Source organism: Protobothrops mucrosquamatus, unplaced genomic scaffold (assembly GCF_001527695.2).
Source record: "Protobothrops mucrosquamatus isolate PMUCROS unplaced genomic scaffold, P.Mucros_1.0 scaffold14, whole genome shotgun sequence".
NCBI lineage: Eukaryota > Metazoa > Chordata > Lepidosauria > Squamata > Viperidae > Protobothrops > Protobothrops mucrosquamatus.
In genome coordinates, this window is record NW_015386401.1 from 1787523 (window position 1) to 1807751 (window position 20229).

Sequence of the window (20229 nt, forward strand, 5' to 3'; positions counted from 1 at the left end):
GGCCTGACCTAGGGTGAGTTTTAAATAGGGACAATTTTTAACGATTTTAAAGAGCCACAGCTACCAATATTTGGGTTTTAATTGGTTTTTAGTAGGGGAAATTTTTTGTATGATGTTTTAATACGCTGTGAGCCGCCCTGAGTCCCATGGGGAGAAGGGCGGCATATAAATCCTGTTAAATAAATAAATAAATAAATACGAGTCAGTTGTCAAGTGGCTGAATTTTGATCACGTGACCCTGGGGATGCTGCAACAGTCGTGTCAACAATGGTCATCGGTCACTTTTTTCAGTGCTGTTGTAACCTTGAATGGCCACTAAATGAACTGCTGTAAGTCAAGGACTGCCTGTACATAAATTTATACCACCTCAATTGTTGCCTGAGGTTAACAAGGACCACGCTAGATGTTGTTAGTATTATTTTCTCTGTTGCCTTGCAAGTACAGTGAGTGCTTTTGTACCGGAGACAAATTCCTTGTGTGTCTAATCACCCTTGGCCAAATAAATAAAATATTCAAGTCGGTGACATCTGTTGGGACTGGGTTAGCGTAGCGCTATTTGCTTGGTCCTACCTGATATATGGAAGGTCACCCATCATGGCATCCGTCTGAACCACCTGCAAGAGTTGGCAAGGAGGTTTACTGTGCCTCTGCCTGGATCTCTTTGCATTGTTGGACTTTTGGGACTCAACAGTTTCCCCCACTCCTGATAAGATAAGATGGGATGGGATGGGATAGGATGAGATAGGATGGGATGGGATAGGATGAGATGAGATGAGATAACTTTTATTATCATTTTCTTTACTGTGGGCAGAATGGCACACATCAAAAAATGAAATTTAGTTGCCCGCTCTCAAAGTGAAACACATACATGACACACACCTAAACCATTCTATGTACAACATATGTACAGACCCACACCCCTACATATACATAGCAAATAAATATTAAATACTGTCCATCTTGGAGGAAGCTGTATGATCAAAAGCTGTAGGGTGCCATTTTGTGAAGCTCTCTGGCTACATGAGGCGAGGTAGCCTCTGTGTGCAGATGATACGCGGTTTTTGGATCTTAGCCCCTGATCAGCAGATAACGATATTATCCACTTACCAGGTAGTCCTCGACTTACAAGAGTTCCTTTAGTGACCGTTCAAAGTTATAACGGCACTGAAAAAAAGTAACTGCCCATTTTTCACAGTTCCGATCTTTGTAGCATCCCAGGGATCATGTGACCAAAAATTCAGGTGCTTGGCGACCGGTTCATACTTACGACCGTTGCTGTGTCCCGAGAGGGTCACGCGATCCCCTTTTGCGACCTTCTGACAAGCAAAGTCAATGGGGGAGCCAGATTCAGTTAATAACCAAAATTGCTAATTTTATCAGCTGCAGTGATTCACTTAACAACCGTGGCAAGAAAGGTCGTAAAATGGGGCCAAGCTCACTTAACCTGTCTCACTTAGCAACATAAAGTTTGGGCTCAATTGCGATTGTAAGTTGAAGACTACCTGTATTCCGGTGCACGAAGGCTGTTAAGAGTCTGTTGGTAGGCTGTGTAATCTTTGTGTTGTTTCATTAACATGGGTTCTTAATATTTTTGTGGCGATTATTTTCTCACTTTGTTGTTTTAAATTCATTTATTATTTTCTGCTATCTAAAAGTTGCTGTGGTGATCGAGGCGGCTTATAAATCAAGTCAATAAATCACTCAGTTCTTAGAATGGTCTAATCGATAGAATCTACACTAGGTGTTCAACTTGTGATTTTTGTTATCACTCTTTGTTGTTTGTTTGTATGCTATCCAGAGTCTTTGGGGATTTGGGTGGATTATAGAGATTGCTAATAAGTAAAGAATCAAGCAAGCTTCCTTTAGCTTCCTTGCCTTTGCTGGATCAAAGATTCATCTAATCCAGGGGTCTTCAAACTTGGCCCTTTTATGACTTGTGGATTTCAATGCCCAGAATTCCTCAGCCAGGGCCAAGTTTGAAGACCCCTGATCTAATCCCATCCTTGCAAGAATTTTAAATGTTTTTTAAAAAAAATAAGACTGCAATTATCTGAGGCTCACAGCAGTAACATCAGGCAAGGTTGGACTTTGGTAGGGAGAGACCTACTAAAACAACGCTTTTCAACCAGTGGTACAGGTACCACCTGTGGTACACTGGCACCAGGCAGGTGGTACACGACCATCCTAGAAAAGTGGTAGTGGGGGAGGGGAATGAGCTGAACCGGTGGCAGCACCGCACAAGCCTGAGCGAGAGATGGCTGGAGATGCAGGGCTCTCAGGGCTCAGCGGAAGCGCCAGGATCAGTGCCGCTTTCCAGATGATTGGCGCTGCTTCGGGGCTGTCAGGGCTCAGTGGAAGCGCCAGGATCAGCGCCAGGCTCCAGCTGGACCTCGGCGCTGATCCTGGCGCTTCTGCTGAGCCCAGAAGAAGCACCGATCAGCTGGAATGTTGCAACCTCTCCAGGGTCTTGTGATTTACATTCAGATGCTTGGCAACCGATTCATATTTATGACGGTCACAGTGTCCCAGGGTCTTGTGAAGTGACCCAAACCTGCTGCAACTACGCAGCAGACGGGGGGAATAAAAACCAAACACCCCCACCCCACCCCCGCTGCCAATCCTCAACAGAAATGCTCAACAATGAAAACCTCGGACAGGAGGAAGAGCGCGGCCAGGCGGGCAGGCAGGTGTCTTGCTCGGCTGTGGCTTGGGGGGCACTTTTTTCAGTGCCATTGTACCTTTGAATAGTCACTAAGCGAACTGTTGTAAGTCGAGGACTAACTGTACTGCATCACTTTTTTTTTGGTCATCAAGTTTTTGACACCTTGCTAGGCGACTGGTGGTACTCGGATGTTGCCATATCGTAAAAGTGGTACAATGGGTGAAAAGGTTGAAAAGCCCTGGACTAAAACACCCAAAATCTCTGCAGTCAAGGTTGGGTGAAGTTAAGAGATTTCCACCGCGAGGCAAAAGCTAAAACTAGAACCATGGATAGCTCCAAGCCAGCCTCGGGCCTTGAAATTCCCTTTTCCTACATCAATAGGAGAAAAGATCTCCACTAAAACCAATGGAAGCTTTAATTAGACAGCCATAACCGTTTGCATAATGAGCTCCGTTCTCTCTCGAGGAGTTACATGGATCGTTAAAAGACCTTCTTTTTTTTTTTTTTTTTTTTTTTAAATATAAATTTTTATTATTTTCATCATAAAAAAAAGCACATCACAAATACATCACAGTGTAAAAACCCTACCCCCCACCCCCCACCCCCGGACTTCCCAAACCTAATCCCAGGATACTATTCAACTAAAAGTAAACTAGTATTAATATCCCTAACTCCACAAAATATTATTCTACATAAGTAGGTGAAATATATAAAAAAAAAGAAAATTTTTTTTATCTAAAAACCTAAATTATATTCCACCATTCCATGCTTATTTTGAATATAAACAATCCATCTTCTCCATATTGATAAAAATTGTTCATTTGAGTGATCCTTCAGATAAGCCGAAATTTTTCGCATCTTGTTAAAAGACCTTCTCTTGACTCTGCATTCTCAAATTTCTGTTCAGACCAAAGAGATGGAGGTTCTGTTAGGGCTTCTTTCTCTAGGTAGATCTGCAAGATTTAGTTTCCTGCCCAGGAAGATGCAGAACAAGGGGGTGGATTATATTCTCCTCTGAGCCACCACCTGCGTCCTGGGCATCATGAAATGGTCTGATGGTTCATGGGAAGGAAAATGCTGCCTTTCAAGCAGGTGTTCTACCTGTCAGCAGCTGCTTTTTTTTTTTTTTGAAAGGGAGGATTTATATATTTTCATGCACGATAAAGTGGTAATTAAAACGACTGCCTTAAAATGCAGACGATTTTGCTGCACCCCTTACACTAAATTAAGAGATGAAATGTTGAGGCACCTAGGTTGAAATGCTTTTATTTTATTTTATTGACCCTATGCAATATAATGTTATTAAAATGAGGGCAGAGGCTAGGTCCCGTCTACCTATAGGTGAAATGTATTTTCAGGTATTTGGTTCTCTCTGTAACTAGTGGGACTGTGTGTGTGTGTAAAAGAAAGTGTGTGTGTGTAAAAGAAAGTAATATCAGTTGTATAACCAATAACGGTTACAATAAAATAGTTCAGTGGTGGCGAACCTATGGCACGTGTGCCAGAGATGACACGCAGAGCCCTCTCTGTGGGCACGCGTGCCCTCCCCACAGCCCCGCCTCCCCCTGCAGCCCCCTCCTCACCAGCAGCCCCCCAGAGGAGAGTCGCCTCTGGCACGGCCCGGACAAAACAACGCAGCCAAGGACATAGCAGCCGGGCAGCAGGGATAAGACTCTGCCCTCATGCCCCATCGCGTGCAGATGATGCTGTGGGATGCAGGCAGACGGCGTGGCCGCCATGGCGCTGCAGGGCTGCCTGGGCGATCTGCTGAGGCGGGCCGTGGAAGCGGTAGGTGGCCCTGCAGGCGGGTGGGGTGGAGTGGGAGCGGGGGCGGGGGGCAGTTTTTGGGCACTCGGTGTCTAAAAGGTTCGCCATCACTAAAATAGTTGTTAAAAACTTTGAGGAAGGGGGTCCTTTATAATGCTTCCAAACCAGACAATACATTATGACAGGATGCTCTTGATTGTCCTCTGTAGAAAGTGGTAAGGACAGGGCAAGGAAGATGTGCTTTTCTCACGTGACGCAGAAAATCCAGGCACCGCTGTGCCTGCTTCATCAGAGTTTCACTGTTGAGCGGCCAAGTTAGCCTACTCGTTACCTGCACATCCAGAAACTTGATGCTGCTAGCCACCTCCACAGGTGAATCATTAATACACAGAGCTGTGTGGCTGTGCCTGCCTTTTCTGAAATTGACAATGATCGCTTTAGTTTTTCCTATGTTTAAAAGGAGGCTGCTGTTACACAGTTCACCAAACCCTCTATTTCAGTGATGGCGAACCTTTTAGAGACCGAGTGCCCAAAAACTGGCCCTGCCCCCGCTCCACCCCCCTGCCCGCCCCCTCTGCCCCCCTCTGCCCCCCCATGCCCTGTCCCGCTTGACCACAGGACCACTCACCACCTCCAGGGCCCGCCGCAGATCGCCCAGACAGCCCAGCAGCACTATGGCGGCCACACCCTCTGCCCGCGCCCTGCAGCATCAACTGTGCACAATGGGGTGTGAGGGCAGAGTCTTGTCTACGCTGCCTGGCTGCCATGTCCTTGGCTGCACTGCTCCGTGTGGGCCGGGGCGACTCCCTTCAGGGGGGCTGCTGGAGAGGAGGGGGTCACGGGGTGTGGCAAGGCTGGGGCAACGGCACATGTGCCCACAGAGAGGGCTCCGAGTGCCGCCTCTGGCACCCCTGCCATAGGTTCACCACCACTGCTCTATTTCCTTGCGATAAGCACCTTCATTGTCATCTTCAGTAAGACCCACTACTGTTGTATCATCTGCATGCTTCACAATATGGTTGCTGACAAATACAACACAACAGTCATGAATCAATAGGGTGAAAAACAGTGGACTTAGGAGAATGTGCGCTCCCGAAAATGGTGTTAGAAATATTAGTCCCAACTCGCACGTACTGGGGCCTACCAATAAAATCAAGAATCCAGTTGCACAAAGGAGTACTAAAGCCTAAAAGGCCCAGTTTGTCTACTAGATGCCGAAGAATGATTGTATTAACTACCAAACTGAAGTCGACAAACAGCATTCGCACAAGTGTTTCTCAGCTCTGAGTGCGCCAAACTCAGATGAGCAGAAGAGAAGAACAGAAGAAATAGCATCCTCTGTAGAGCGATTTGGAGAGTAAGCAAACTGATAATGTCCTTTATCAGCCTCTCAAAACATTTCATAATGATGGATGTGAGTGCAACTGGACGGTAATCATTGAGGCCCGTAATTGTAGACTTTTTTTGGCAGTGGCAAAATAATGGCCCTCTTAAAACACCATGGGACCGCTGCCTGCTGCAGTGAAAGATTGAAAATATCTGTAAGAACACAAGCCAACTTGTCTGCACATTCCCTAAGGACATTTCCCAGGGATGTTATCTGGGCCTGCTGCTTTCTGAATGTTAACTTTGCTGGTGAATGTTAACCTGCTGTTTTCTGAATGTTAAAGAAAAGAAAGTAGTGGCATTATTTGAAATCAACGCTAGTGGCATTATTTGAAATCAAAGCAACATTGTTTTCCCATCCTCCTCCTGCTCTTACCGTTCTAAAGATTCATTAAAAGCAAATTTATCTTGGCTTTTAAGAAGCACTGCAACAGATCTATGGGATCTTTAAATTCAGGTTGAATTTTGAGAAAAATCTAAAGTTTTGAAAGACGGTTCTCACTAAACACCCCCTTTTTTTAAAAAAAAAAAACCACATTGTTTGGGTGAAGAGTTGCATAGTAAGAGTGAGATAAGAGGGTTTTTCTGTACAAGACAGGAGAAGCTTAGCAACCACAGCTGTGTCTATTACAAGGCACCAGCATCAAGAGGCAGTTTTTGCTTATTACCAGCTGGGTGCTGTTCAGGAGGGAAGTTTCTTTTTTCGAGGCTTCTGAGATATGATGCACTGTGCATGTGTTTTCTAGGATTAAAGTTAAAAGAAAACCTAAAAAAGAGATGTGTTGTTCTCCCATGAGGTTCTAGAGCAGGGGTAGGCAACCTTGGCTCTTTTATGACTCATGGACTTCAACTCCCAGAATTCCTGAGCCAGCCATGCTGAGGGGAAAGGGAGAGGTTTCCAAGCTAAGCCATGCTGGCTCAGGAATTCTGGGAGTTGAAGTCCACGAGTCATAAAAGAGCCAAGGTTGACTACCCCTGATCTAGAGGTATGAATGTGACTCTCCTAGGATCTGTAGGATGATGATACTTTCTTGACAATATGCCTTTTGAGCGGAGCGGGCAACTACGGTAACTTTACAATCTGTGGACTTCAACTCTCAGAATTCCTGAACCGGTCATGCTTTGTCAGGAATTCTGGGAGTTGAAGCCCATAGTTGCCTACCCCAACTTTTGGGACTCACCCACTGCCTTCATCCCCCAAAATAATGTTGTGACCTCTCCCCAGCCAGTCAGCAGGACTTCCAAAAACTCAGTTGGTTTATTCTGGGTTTAAAACAAAATGCATTCTACATTTCTGACACATCCCTAATGCAAAGCCTGCGTGTTGCAGTATGGATTTGAATGACTGCAGGCAACAGTCCAGGTGGGTGTAGCTCAGCTTTGAGTCAGTGATCAGATTGAGCTTTTTCACCCGTTTCCCCCACTTTCCAACTCTAAACATCTCTCTTGGTTTGCTTGTTTGTTTAAAGAATTTACACGGCTGCCCAACTTGAACAGTGTGAGTCTGGGCAGCTTACAAGAAACAGCCAATGAGCAATAAACCTTAATAAACTGCCTTATTCCAAGTCTGTCCATTAGTACCTGTAGCCTTAACCTGTCAGTCTTAATAGCTGTATCTCTGGCAGCCAGGGATTGAACCTGAACCTCCTTCAATCTGCACATTCATTATGCTCAGCACTAAATTTGGACCATCTCCATCTACTGAAAATTTAATAATAATAATAATGATGATGATGATGATGATGATGATGATGATGATGATGATGATGATGATGATGATGATGATGATGATGATGGTAAAGTTGGAAGGGACCTTGGAGGTCTTCTAGTCCAACCCCCTGCTCAGGCAGGAAACCCTATACCATTTCGGACAAATGGCTGTCCAGTCTCTTCTTAAAAACGTCCAGTGTTGGAGCATTCACCACTTCTGGAGGCAGGTTGTTCCACTGGTTAATTGTTCTCACTGTCAGGAAGTTTCTCCTTAGTTCTAGGTTGCTTCTCTCCTTGATTAGTTTCCATCCGTTGCTTCTTGTTCTGCCTTCAGGGGCTTTGGAGAATAGCTTGACTCCCCCTTTGGGGCAGCCCCTGAGATATTGGAACGCTGCTATCATGTCCCCCCTCGTCCTTCTCTTCATTAAACTAGACATACCCAATTCCAGCAGCCGTTCCTTATATGTTTTAGCCTCCAGCTCCCTGATCATCTTTCTTGCTCTTCTCTGTACTCTTTCTGGAATCTCAACATCTTTTTTACATCATGGTGACCAAAACTGGATGCAGTATTCCAAGTGTGGCCTTACCAAGGCACTGTAAAGTGGTATTAATACTTCATGTGATTTCACAGGAAGCTTCAGTTATCTCTTCCTAATTAGCACGAGAACACTCCTTTTCTCTCACTTAACCTCTCCATCTTTTGTTTTCTAGTTACAGCTACAGAAAACCCAGTATTTGCAGTTGGGGCAGAGCCGTGGCCAGTACTATGGAGGATCCTTGCCAAATGTCAATCAGATTGGCAGCAGTGCGATGGACATGTCCTTCCAGGTGAATTTTACCAGCTCTGCTCAGATGGGGAACAGTAGAAAACCAGTGTCTATGTCCTGTACCAAAAGTTAAACGTGTCCGTATAAATCCCAGGTAGTCCTTGATGTACGGCCACAACGAGCCCAAAATTTCTGTTGCTCAATGAGACAGTTGCTAAGTCAGTTTTGCTTCATTTTACCACCCCCTTTCTTGCCACGGATGTTAAGTGACTCACTCCAGTTGTTAAGTGAGCAACGCTAAGTAAATCTGGCTTCCCCATTGACTGGGCTTGTCAGAAAGTTGCAAAAAGTGATCACATGATCCTGGGACACTGCAACCGTTGTCAACATGAGTCAGTTGCCAAGCATCTGAATTTTGATTACATGACCCTGGGGATGCTGCAATGATTGTACTTTACAAGTATGAAAAACTGTTACAAGTCATTTTTTTTTCAGTGTCATTGTAACTTCAAACAGTAAGTGAACTGTTGTAAGTTGGGGACTACCTGTAGGTGCGTCTGAATATTAAATCTTTCAGAGCAGGGGTCTTCAAACTTGGCTCTTTTACGACTTGTGGACTTCAACTCCCAGAATTCCTCAGTCAGGCACATGTGCCTGGCTGAGGAATTCTGGGAGTTGAAGTCCACAAGTCATAAAAGGGCCAAGTTTGAAGACCCCTGCTTTAGAGGTTTCACACTCTTTTTACAATGCCAATTTCCTCAGAGATGAGATAGTCACAAGACTTATCTCCCTCCAGCAGCCTGATCCTATGGTGGGACATCCAATAGATTGCGTTTTAAGCTCTTTCTCTGTCTTTTCTTCAGACTCCCTTTCAGCCATCTGGGTTGGACACCAGTAGGACAACTCGACACCATGGATTGGTAGACAGGGTATATCGTGACAGGAATCGCCTCGGCTCACCACATCGGCGCCCTCTCTCTGTGGATAAGCATGGAAGACAGATATCCTTTGATTTGATAAGTGGCATGAGTAGGATGGGGTAAGCAGGAATATTCTTAGATCTGTAGATGATTTTTATTAGATGAGCAAGGGTTGAACAATAGCGAAGGCAAAACACTTTTTCTTCTCCTCTTTAAAATGGAGTGATTAAATTAAGTTGGCAAGGACAAAGTTTCAAAACAACTCCTGGGCTAATCAGCATGAATTTCAAGGCACTTTGTTCTTTAATCAGTGTTTTGTGCTTTTAGTGGACATATAAATAGAGCCTATTGGCTTTGCTCTAGCTCAGTGGTGGCGAACTATGGCACGTGTGCCAGAGGTGGCACTCAGAGCCCTCTCTCTTGGCACGCATGCCACTGCCGCCAGCAGCAGGTCCATCAGGCCGCCACTGCTGCCTGGAGCAGGAGCCCCGCCCAGCACAAAGGAGGCGAAGCAGCCGACTAGCAAGCTTGAGTAGAGATGGTAGAGCAGAGCCATTGTCAATTGGTGGACTGGAAGAAAAGGGAGGGGAAAGCATTTTACATCCGTGTATGGGTGCACGGGGCCGTGAGCACGCACGCGCTGCAAATGGGACAGGGCTAATGCCTGTGTGATACTCACTAGCCCTGCCCCATTCTTGTGTGGTGCAGCGCCTTGTATCTGCACCTCACGGCGCAGCAGCAGCCATTTTTGTACCTTGCAGCACGGTGGCCCATTTTTGCGCCCCCGGTTTTTGCGTGCCAGAGGCGGCACTCAGAGGCGCCGCCCTGCCCCCCCCCCCCCGAGGGCACCACAATGCTGATGCGGCCCTGGCACTTTGCAATAAATAAGTAGGTTTTGGGTTGCGGTTTGGGTACTCGGTCTCTAAAAGGTTTGCCATCACTGCTCTAGCTGATTCCGCAGTGTTGGCCCCATGATTACTTCGGTTTGGTTATATATCATTGTTTTATGTGATCCTGAGTGGTTGGGAACACTAAGAGAATACAGCAGACCTGGAAAAATAATGGCATCACACTAACAACAAGTCATTATTTCTTTCCCAAAGAAGAGAACAAATAGGGCAAAAAATGTGGGGGGTTTTTTGAAAAAGATTTCTTGAGGGAAAGAAACATTCTAAAAAATATTTCTCCCTTAACTGTCTTAATTTACGTGGATAGCTGTCCATATGGTACTGTCTATCTGTCTCCTCCTTCAGATACAAGCTGGAGAAGGTATGTATACAATAATTTTGAAATACAAAAGTCTAATTTTTCAGTTTACACATCAATCTCTAAAAGCATATTTTTGCCCAGTAAAGACTATATTATATATCATATCATCCAAGAAATATTTATTTACCTACCTAATTTATTCAGCCAACCGGGCGGTCACTCACTGAGATGGGCGACATGTAATTTGGATGAAAAAATAAATATATTTATTTTGACAAAACAATTATAGTTATTAGTTTAACTGATTAGGTATGTGTCTGCATATTTAACTGTATGCTCCTTATAGTAAAAACATTAAAAGCTAGTGGACTGCCAATCCTGGACCATATCTTATTTGATTAAATTTACCAACAGTTTAAATAAGGCACTTGCATTAAATAAGAACCCAGGTTAGGACTGGTAATGGTTTACGACCACAGTTGACTAACCACCATAATTAAATCCGTGGTTGGAATGTGGGCAGTCGTTGTTCCTGAAGTGTATCTGTAATGGCTCAATCTACCACTCCAAACTTAAGTGCCTTCATGAAAATTGGTATCTTTCTCCTCACTACTTCTACTCTAAGGCAGGTAACAGTTAGTATAAATACTTCACATAGTCAAAACAACATTAATAAAACAAATTAAAAACCATAGCGGCAGAATGAAATAATTTTAAAATCTTAGGAAATTAATATCTCTCTCTGAAACTAATCAAGGAGAGAAGCAACCTAGAACTAAGGAGAAACTTCCTGACAGTGAGAACAATTAACCAGTGGAACAACCTGCCTCCTGCTGGAGATATTTCAACAGAGGCTACTTTGAAGACATGGAAGATGAATCCTGGAGTGTATAATTTGCTTGGAGTGCTGGACAGAATTAGATGTCTTCTATGATCAGGGGTAGGTAACCTAGGCTCTTTTATGACTCGTGGACTTCAACTCCCAGAATTCCTGAGCCAGCCATGCTGAGGGGAAAGGGAGAGGTTTCCAAGCTGAGCCATGCTGGCTCAGGAATTCTGGGAGTTGAAGTCCACGAGTCATAAAAGAGCCAAGGTTGCCTACCCCTGATCATGGAGGACATCTAATTCTGTCCAGCACTCCAAGCAAATTATACACTCCAGGATTCATCTTCCATGTCTTCAAAGTAGCCTCTGTTGAAATATCTCCAGCAGGAAAACCCTCCGGCTTCAGTAGCACTTCCCTGATTTTTAAACATTTCCCTGACTTAAGATGCTTTTTTAACTTTCTTCCCAGCAAGGTCCCTCACCTAATTCCACCCTCTGAAGCAATGAAGACAAGTCCGTTCTATCTTTTTCATTACAATCCTTCACATATTTAAAGACAGTCCTTAAACATTTCTAAGATAGACAAAACCAGAAACAGCTTCCAAGTTGCTATCTGCCTTTTTCTAGAAGGCAAGGAATGGAACTTCAGAAACACAGTGCTAGGCTGCATTAACAGAGGGATAGAATCAAGATCATGTGAAGTGTTAATACCACTTTACAATCCCTTGGTAAGGCCACACTTGGAATACTGCATCCAGTTTTGGTCACCGCGATGTAAAAAAGATGTTGAGACTTTGGAAAGAGTACAGAGAAGAGCAACAAAGATGATTAGGGGACTGGAGGCTAAAACATATAAGGAACGGTTGCTGGAATTGGATATGTCTAGTTTAATGAAGAGAAGGGCGAGGGGGGACAGGATAGCAGTCTTCCAATATCTCAGGGGCTGCCACAAAGAAGAGGGAGTCAAGCTATTCTCAAAAGCGCCTGAAAGCAGGACAAGAAGCAACGGATGGAAACTCATCAAGGAGAGAAGCAACCTAGAACTAAAGAGAAATTTCCTGACAGTTAGAACAATTAACCAGTGGAACAACCTGCCTCCAGAAGCGGTGAATGCTCCAACACTGGAAGTTTTTAAGAAGAGACTGGACAACCGTTTATCTGAAATGGTATAGGGTTTCCTGCCTGAGCAGGGGGTTGGACTAGATGACCTCCAAGGTCCCTTCCAACTTGATGATGATGATGATGATGATTATCATCATCATCATCATCTTTGAGGGTGATATCAATAGAAGGGCAGCCTCATATGTGTGTCACTGTGGTCTTTCACATACTCCGATCTCAATGTACATAAATTCTAAAAGTAAGCAATATTTTGAATGTTGAATGTAAGAAACCGGCAGCCTCATTGAAAATTAACTGAAGTTTCCAGCAAGCACTTAGTGGGCAACCATAAATAGAACGTGCTGTGAGTATGTCAATTTTAAAGTCTAATTATTTTTGCTCTGATTGTCAGAGATTGAATTGGTTGTCAATACAATAAATAAAAGTGGCAGGAACCACCACTGAAGCATTAAACCAAAGAGTCAGTTATTCTAAGGAGCAAGGTTGCAATGAAGAGGGAGAAAGCTACCTTATATAAAAAAAACATGATCTCATAAATTCACTTAGTGTGGTTCACACTTCTTGTTGTTCCATATCCGTTATCGGATGTTGGCGATAATAATAATAATAACAACAACAACAACAACAACAAAATGCCAAATCCAGTCTGAACATCTGGCTGACTGTGCGATGATCCATAATAATAATAATAATAATAATAATAATAATAATAATAATAATAATGATGATGATGATGATGATGATGATGATGATGATGATGATGATGATGATGATGATGATGTTGGAAGAGACCTTGGAGGTCATCGAGTCCAACCCCCTGCTCAGGCAGGAAACCCTACACCATTTAGGACAAATGGCGATCCTGTTTTTATCAGCCGCATGAAAAAGTGCTGCTGAGTTTTGTCCAAACCAGTCCCTTAGATTTTGAAGCCATGATATTCTTCTTCTGACTGGACCTCGTTTGTCTTCAGTCTTTCCCTGGAGGATTAAATGGAGTATCCCGTATTTTCCTAGGTGTCGCATCACATGTCCGAAATATTCTTTCATTTTTTAATTGTTTTGATGATTTCCCTTGGCTTTCCCAGGCGGCTTATCACCCCCTCATTTCTGATCTTGTCAACCCAGCTTATACGTAACAGCTGCCTGTAAATCCACATTTCAGGCCTTCTGTCAGAGACCAACTCTCTACTCCATAGAGCAGGATAGAAAAAATATAGCATCTGACAAGCCTGATTTTCAATCTTAGGCTTATGTCGTGACTGCAGAAGACCTTTTTCATTTTGAAGAATGCTGTTCGAGCTTTCTCTATCCTTGTCTAAATTTACTTCAGAGGTCATGTCCCACTTGTTCACACATATGCACAAAATAGGGACTTTCACGATAGAAAAGTTAGCAGATATTAGTTAGTGGGTGATAAAAAGTGTTCTTTTTATCACCCACTTTACTTCAGCTGCTATGAGTTTGGAACAGACCTCTGCAGTCAGTTTGAATGGCTTACTGTGCTCATGAAGGTAAAGACAATAGCCCTTTTAGGTACTCTTATAGTTTGCCATTATTGTCATTTGCATCATGCTTGGTTATTAGTTCATAAAAAACTGTGGCTATAAACTATCCAGCAGATTATATTATAGAATATGAGGAATACCTAGCAGCTGGGGAGCTTAATTTTTGCCTCCCGTGGAAAAAAATGTGTACATTGCGAATGCTTTTTTTCTATTTGGCTAGCATCTTAATGGTTTCTTCCCCTTTGTCACTAGGACCAATTCTGATTCTGCCCTGCACCAGAGCACAATGACCCCCACTCAGACAGAGCCTTTCTCAGCTGGGTCACAGGATATGCAGCAAAAAAGAGGTGACTTTTTAAAAAAAATAAGCAAGCTCAATCCAGGAGTTGTGAAAAAAAATAAAGAAAGCTGTAAGATTGCCTGTAAACTTCGCTAGAGGCTGGGGGGGTGTGTGTATGTGTGGAGGAATTGGAGAGATGTAGCAAAGATTGTGAAATTTCACCTTAGAAAAATGCTGTCCAAAAGCTGAAGTTATTTTGGCTGTATGTGTATTTGATCCCGAAGAGGAAGAATCAGAATAGAAATGGACTCGCCGAAAACACTGAAAAGTATGTCAATGGTTATGTTTATACAAAACATACATCAGGGGGTCTTCAAACGTGGCCCTTTTATGACTTGTGGACTTCAACTCCCAGAATTCCTCAGCCAGGCACGCGTGCCTGGCTGAGAAATTCTGGGAGTTGAAGTCCACAAGTCATAAAAAGGGCCACGTTTGAAGACCCCTGACATAGATAATGCATTGTAATGAATCGTGGCAAATAATAATTGGGTTCCTCTCTCCCCCCCCCCCCCCCAAATTCTTGCATCTCCAAATAAATCAAATAAATACAATGAATAGAGAAATTCACATTACTGTGTTAGATGGCCTAGTAATGTGATCAAGCCCAAAGCAGCTTCCTAGACTCCTCTGCTTTTCAGGGATATGCTGAGAGGATCAGCATTCAATAGTACATCTCTGAACTTTCAGCTCTTCTCAAGGTTCAGATAATGATGTAGGTAACCTAGTGTCCATCATATCTGAACTTCACACCAAGTTTGGCCTATTACTTGTTTCTTGCTATCAGGTAGCAGCTCTCCTGGACTTCTTGATTATCTATCTATCTATCTATCTATCTATCTATCTATCTATCTATCTATCTATCTATCTATCTATCTATCTATCTATCTATCTATCATCTATCTATCTATCTATCTATCTATCTATCTATCTATCTATCTATCTATCTATCTATCTATCATCTATCTATCTAATCTGTTCTGCCCAGGATTCGAACCTGGGCAGAACAGATTGATTTATATTTGGTAAACCGGGTGCCTCACCCAACAGATAATATATATTATACACACACACACACACACACACACACACACACACACACACCGTAATTGAGTGGGACAATTAAGGCAATTACGGTCAGCCAGGAGGGATGGCCCTATCACACGAGCAATGAGTAAGCAGTTAGGCTAGCAAGGTTTACAGAACTCCCCACCCCCTAAGCTTCCCTCTGAGGACGCTGGCAGTGGACCAGCGAAAGCTAAGTTGTTTTTGTAATATTGTAAATAGTTGCTTTTATTGTTTTTAAAATCCTTTTAACAATAAACAGCTGATTTATACCTCTCCCGGAGATCGAGGATTGTGTTATTGAACAGATAGGCTGGGATTCGCATTTTTGCAGTTACCAAGGACATATATAAATTGAAGAAGCCCACAGTTTTGTCACTGAGCTATGATCTTCCCTTAAGAAGCTTTGAAAAATGCTTTCTGCTGAATGTAACTCTACCTGAGCAATGGCTGCTTTTACTTTCCTGATAAGAGTGAATTGATCTTCAAGTCTTCATCTTCTTTCCTTCCCACTGTAGCCCCGCGCAGCTGTCCACTCGGTTCACAATGAGCTTTAAAGAGTGGAGGGGCTGTAGACACGTACACCAGCCTTCTCCCAGTTTTGCCCTCACTGTCCTTCTAAAAGGATTTCTACTTAACATTTGCTTGAATGTAAGGAAACTGTTTCCTAATAAAAGCAGAGGCCTCAACTATGTTGAAGCGTCTTTTTTTTTTTTTGTTCAAATCATGGGGGGAATCCCTTTTGTCCCCTCCCTTCAATATCTGGGGATCGGAAACTGAGGAGGTGAGGTGGGGGACACAGACTGCCTCCACTTTTAGCACGCACAAGAACTCTAAAGTTAGAGAGCTCATTGAGAACAAAGGAGACGGGACATCCCCATGAAGGATCCTCTCTACTCCCTTCTCCTCTTTCCCAGGAAAGCAGATTTTCAGAGCACGCTTGGCTGATATATTCTTTCTCACACTGTAGTCTTATTACTGACGGTTCCAGGCATGGAGGAAGATGCATCAGAGACCGAGAAGAATCTTTCAAAACAAGGATGGGATACTAAGAAGGTACTGGCACTAATTCTGTTCAAAGTGGAGGTTCTGGTGTGTGAACTACTAATACCATTGCAACTGTCAGAGATGGTGGAGCTTTCTTCTAAGAGTACAGCAGATATATAGAAGTGAAAGGGGCTGTTTCAGACTCCTAAAGTGAATAGTATGTTTGGTGTATAAACCAGGGCTGAAATATACTCTGTGAACACTTTTTTATTTTAATTTTCAAGCAATCAGAAATTGAATTTCGTGTTACTAATTACAGCATATTCCAACTATTTGGCTTTCTGTCATTTTTTGTTTTTTTTTAAAGGAGAGGGGGACAACATAGAAATCCCCCTCTTTCACAACCCAGCTCCCCCGAAATATTATTTTTGCCATCCACAGCTTTCTCTCTATTCACGTGGAGGCATGTGTGGTGGAATTGACAGCTGAAGTGGGGGGTGGAGTTAAGAGAGTAGTTAGCTTGGAATTCCTGCAGGGGAGGAAGTGACAGAGAGCTTACCCCACTCTCCACCTTTCTAAATCCTTGGAGCGCTCATCTGGTTGTTCTCAAAATAGTGAAGTCAGTCTGGTGAGATTCTTGTAAATAGGCGAGCAGCAATAAAGAAACTTCTCTGATCAGCTGATGGAACTGTTCCTTGCGCCTGACAGTATGAAAGAGTTGGCTGTTAGTTGGAGAGGATGGACTAGGACAGCGGCTCTCAACCTTTTCCACACCCCGCGCCCCTAGAACGCTTCTGATATATTCTTACACCCCTTACAAAAGTTCGAAATAACGGCAACAAATTATGCACATACACTATAACAGTGATGGCGAACCTTTTAGAGACCGAGTACCCAAACTGCAACCCAAAATCCACTCATGTATCGTCGGGTGCCGGGTGGGTGTGGCCCATTGGGTGGGCGTGGCCCACTGGGTGGGCGTGGCTGCGGTGGTAACGGCAGACTGGGTGGGACTAAAAAGTTCAATCAATCAATTCCAACTTTGATTGATTGATCGAACCTTTTTTTTTTTTGCACACGGCAGCGGAGGCCTAAACTGAAAGGGTTTTATAAAACCCAACTGAAAGCCTAGGACTGGGGCGAAGGCGAGCATGCCCACGGAGAGGGCTCTGCATGCCACCTATGGCACGCATGCCATAGGTTCGCCACCACGGCACTATAATTTTGAAAACCCAAGTTTTTGCACCCCCTGGAATATCGTCTTGCACCTCCAGTTGGGAACCCCTGGACTAGGAGAATCTCCCATTCTTCCACGGAAACATTTTTTCCCTCAGTAAATAAACAGGTGTAGTACAGGTGTCTGGGTTGATCCAGGTGGGACAGAGCTTCAGGTAGCAAGCTTGACATCTCTTCTTTGATATAATGACCTTTTTATTTGTTTTTTTTTTTACAGCTGTCTTATGCTGACCTACTGTGCTCTGTTCTCTTTCAGACAGGATCCTCAAGGCCTAAATCTTGTGAAGTTCCAGGAATCAAGTATGTTTAAAGGGAAGGGCATATTTGGTTTCTGGGCAAATATGAAGCTAGTATCATCATTTTGTGAAAACAAATCTTACGTTCTTTTGTGTGTATGTGTTTTTAGTAGATGGAATAACTGAAAAGCCCCATGTAATGGCTTGCAATAATTTTAATAGTTGCTGTTCAATAAGGAGTATCAAGGATACTCTTGATCATCCCTCTTTGATATTTGATCATCCCTCTTTGATATTTGGCTTAGCACATTTTCTGAAATACCTGAATTAACAAACCATGGTTTTTGATGTTAACGGCAAGTCATGGTCCCTGTTAAATATAGTTTTGTAATTGCATCAAACAATTCACACTTAATACAGTTCTCCGTGATTCAAGTCAAACATTCTTATTGTAATAGAGACATTAGAGGTGTGCACAAAATAGGAATGTTGCTTTATTTCAAACCAGAAACAAATGATTGTGGCCCAGAAGTTCAGCTGAATAGAAACCCAGAACATTTTACTAGATGTGAGCTTTGGCTAAAAAAAAAAAAAAAAAGCCCCAAGAGACTTTTTATGGGGTAAATATGATCTGAGTTTTAAGATGTATTCAGGGCAGATCTTATTCGTAGAAACCCTCCAATTTCTGTAATAGGCACTTAGCTTGATTAGGTTTTTTTTGAGAAATCTTTAAAAATGATTTAACAGTTTCTAGAAAATTATTTTTAAATACCTATCTATTTTTAGACTCCCACTGTGCTAGATAGCTAACTTCTGTTAAGATGGTGGCTGTTTGTAAGTGCTGTTTTGAAGAAAATCCTTACTTTTTGCAAGAAAGGAGGGTGCAGTAGATAAAATTGTCATGATCCAGATTCCAGGCAGGAATCATCACCCTGTGTAAGGACCTGCCTCAATCCCTCTTCCCAAGGAAGCAGAACCCCCGGAACAGCTTCATTCCAAAAGGAACTTTTATTAGGAGAAGTTGACAGCAGGCACAAAAGGCAGGATCTGAGGGTTTCCCGTGTGAATCAATAGGTTAAAGGAGCAACTGGCAAACCCCACCCCAATAGACCATCTGGTCAGTTCAAATGGGCCAATCTCCAGGTGTGAACCCAGGGTTGATAAAACGCCATTCCCAAGATTGTTAGGCTGTTAGGTCTTCGTGCAGCTAGAGATAAGGCAGATGGCCAGAGACACATTCCATTCTCACCCCAGGCTGGCAGTAAGGGAAAGCGCCTGAAGGCAGGAGAAGAAGCAACGGATGGAAACTAACCAAGGAGAGAAGCAACCTAGAACTAAGGAGAAATTCCCTGACAGTTAGAACAATTAATCGGTGGAACAACCTGCCTCCAGAAGCGGTGAATGCTCCAACACTGGAGGTTTTTAAGAAGAGACTGGACAGCCATTTGTCTGAAATGGTATAGGGTTTCTTGCCTGAGCATGGGGTTGGACTAGATGACCTCCAAGGTCCCTTCCAACTTTACTACTACTACTACTACTACTACTACTACTACTATTATTATTATTATTATTATTATTATTATTATTATTATTATTATTATTAAGATCAAAGAGCAGGCAGATAGAGGAAAGCGGAGAGGGTACATTGTAGCAGCTATAGCGAAATGGAGAAGATATATTGTATATTGTAGCACCCATCGCTTCTCCCTCCCGCCAGGAGTATGGCAGACCCCGCAGGAAGACAGAGTAAAGAAAGCCCACCCCACCCAATAACTGGGTTCAGACACCCTGTTTACTTCTGTGAATTCCAATAAATCAGAAGATCTTGACCCACATTTAACAAACATTTTTTCCCCTCTGTCTCTTGTCATAAATGCAGCATATTTCCATCGGCTGACCAAGAGAACACTACTGCGCTTATCCCTGCGGCTCACAACACAGGGGGATCACTGCCGGACCTGACAAATATCCACTTCCCTTCTCCTCTCCCAACCCCGCTAGACCCAGAAGAGTCCACTTTTCCGTCCTTGAGCAGTTCCAACAGCACCGGGAACCTCACTGCCAATCTGACGCACATGGGGATCAGCACAGCCAATCAGGGTAAGGCGTTTGCAGGCACAGTCAGATGCATTCTGGGACGGCATCTTCTCGCAGTCTTGTCCGGGATGTTTATTTTCATCCGGGACTGTTTTCTTTGGAGGCTGGTAGAGATAAATCCTCGATTTAACAACCATTCGTGTAACGACGGCTGTAGTGAAAAAAAGTGGCTTACGACTGGTCCTCCTACTTACAGCCATCGCAGCAGCCTCACAATCGTGTGACCAAAATTTAGGCACATGGCAACCGGCGTGTATTTACGACAACGGCAGAATCCTGGGATCGTGCGGTCACCATTTGCAACTTTTCCCAGCAGGTGTTTGACAAGCAAAGTCAAAGGGGGGGGGAGCCAGATTCGCTCAACGGTCATGTGATTCATGTAACTGCGGTGATTCGTT

The 20229-nt window shown here is 43.5% G+C and overlaps 1 protein-coding gene across 1 annotated transcript in view; it reads left to right on the plus strand.

Annotated features, from left to right (window-relative positions):
- Positions 1-20229, plus strand: part of CRTC1 (CREB regulated transcription coactivator 1) — a 102136-nt gene that overhangs the window by 57359 nt on the left and 24548 nt on the right. The window contains exons 2-8 of the mRNA XM_015810704.1: positions 8237-8353; positions 9156-9293; positions 10420-10481; positions 14126-14220; positions 16246-16331; positions 17755-17798; positions 19614-19834. Coding sequence (XP_015666190.1) covers positions 8237-8353; positions 9156-9293; positions 10420-10481; positions 14126-14220; positions 16246-16331; positions 17755-17798; positions 19614-19834 — 763 coding nt within the window. The remainder of the gene's footprint in view (positions 1-8236; positions 8354-9155; positions 9294-10419; positions 10482-14125; positions 14221-16245; positions 16332-17754; positions 17799-19613; positions 19835-20229) is intronic.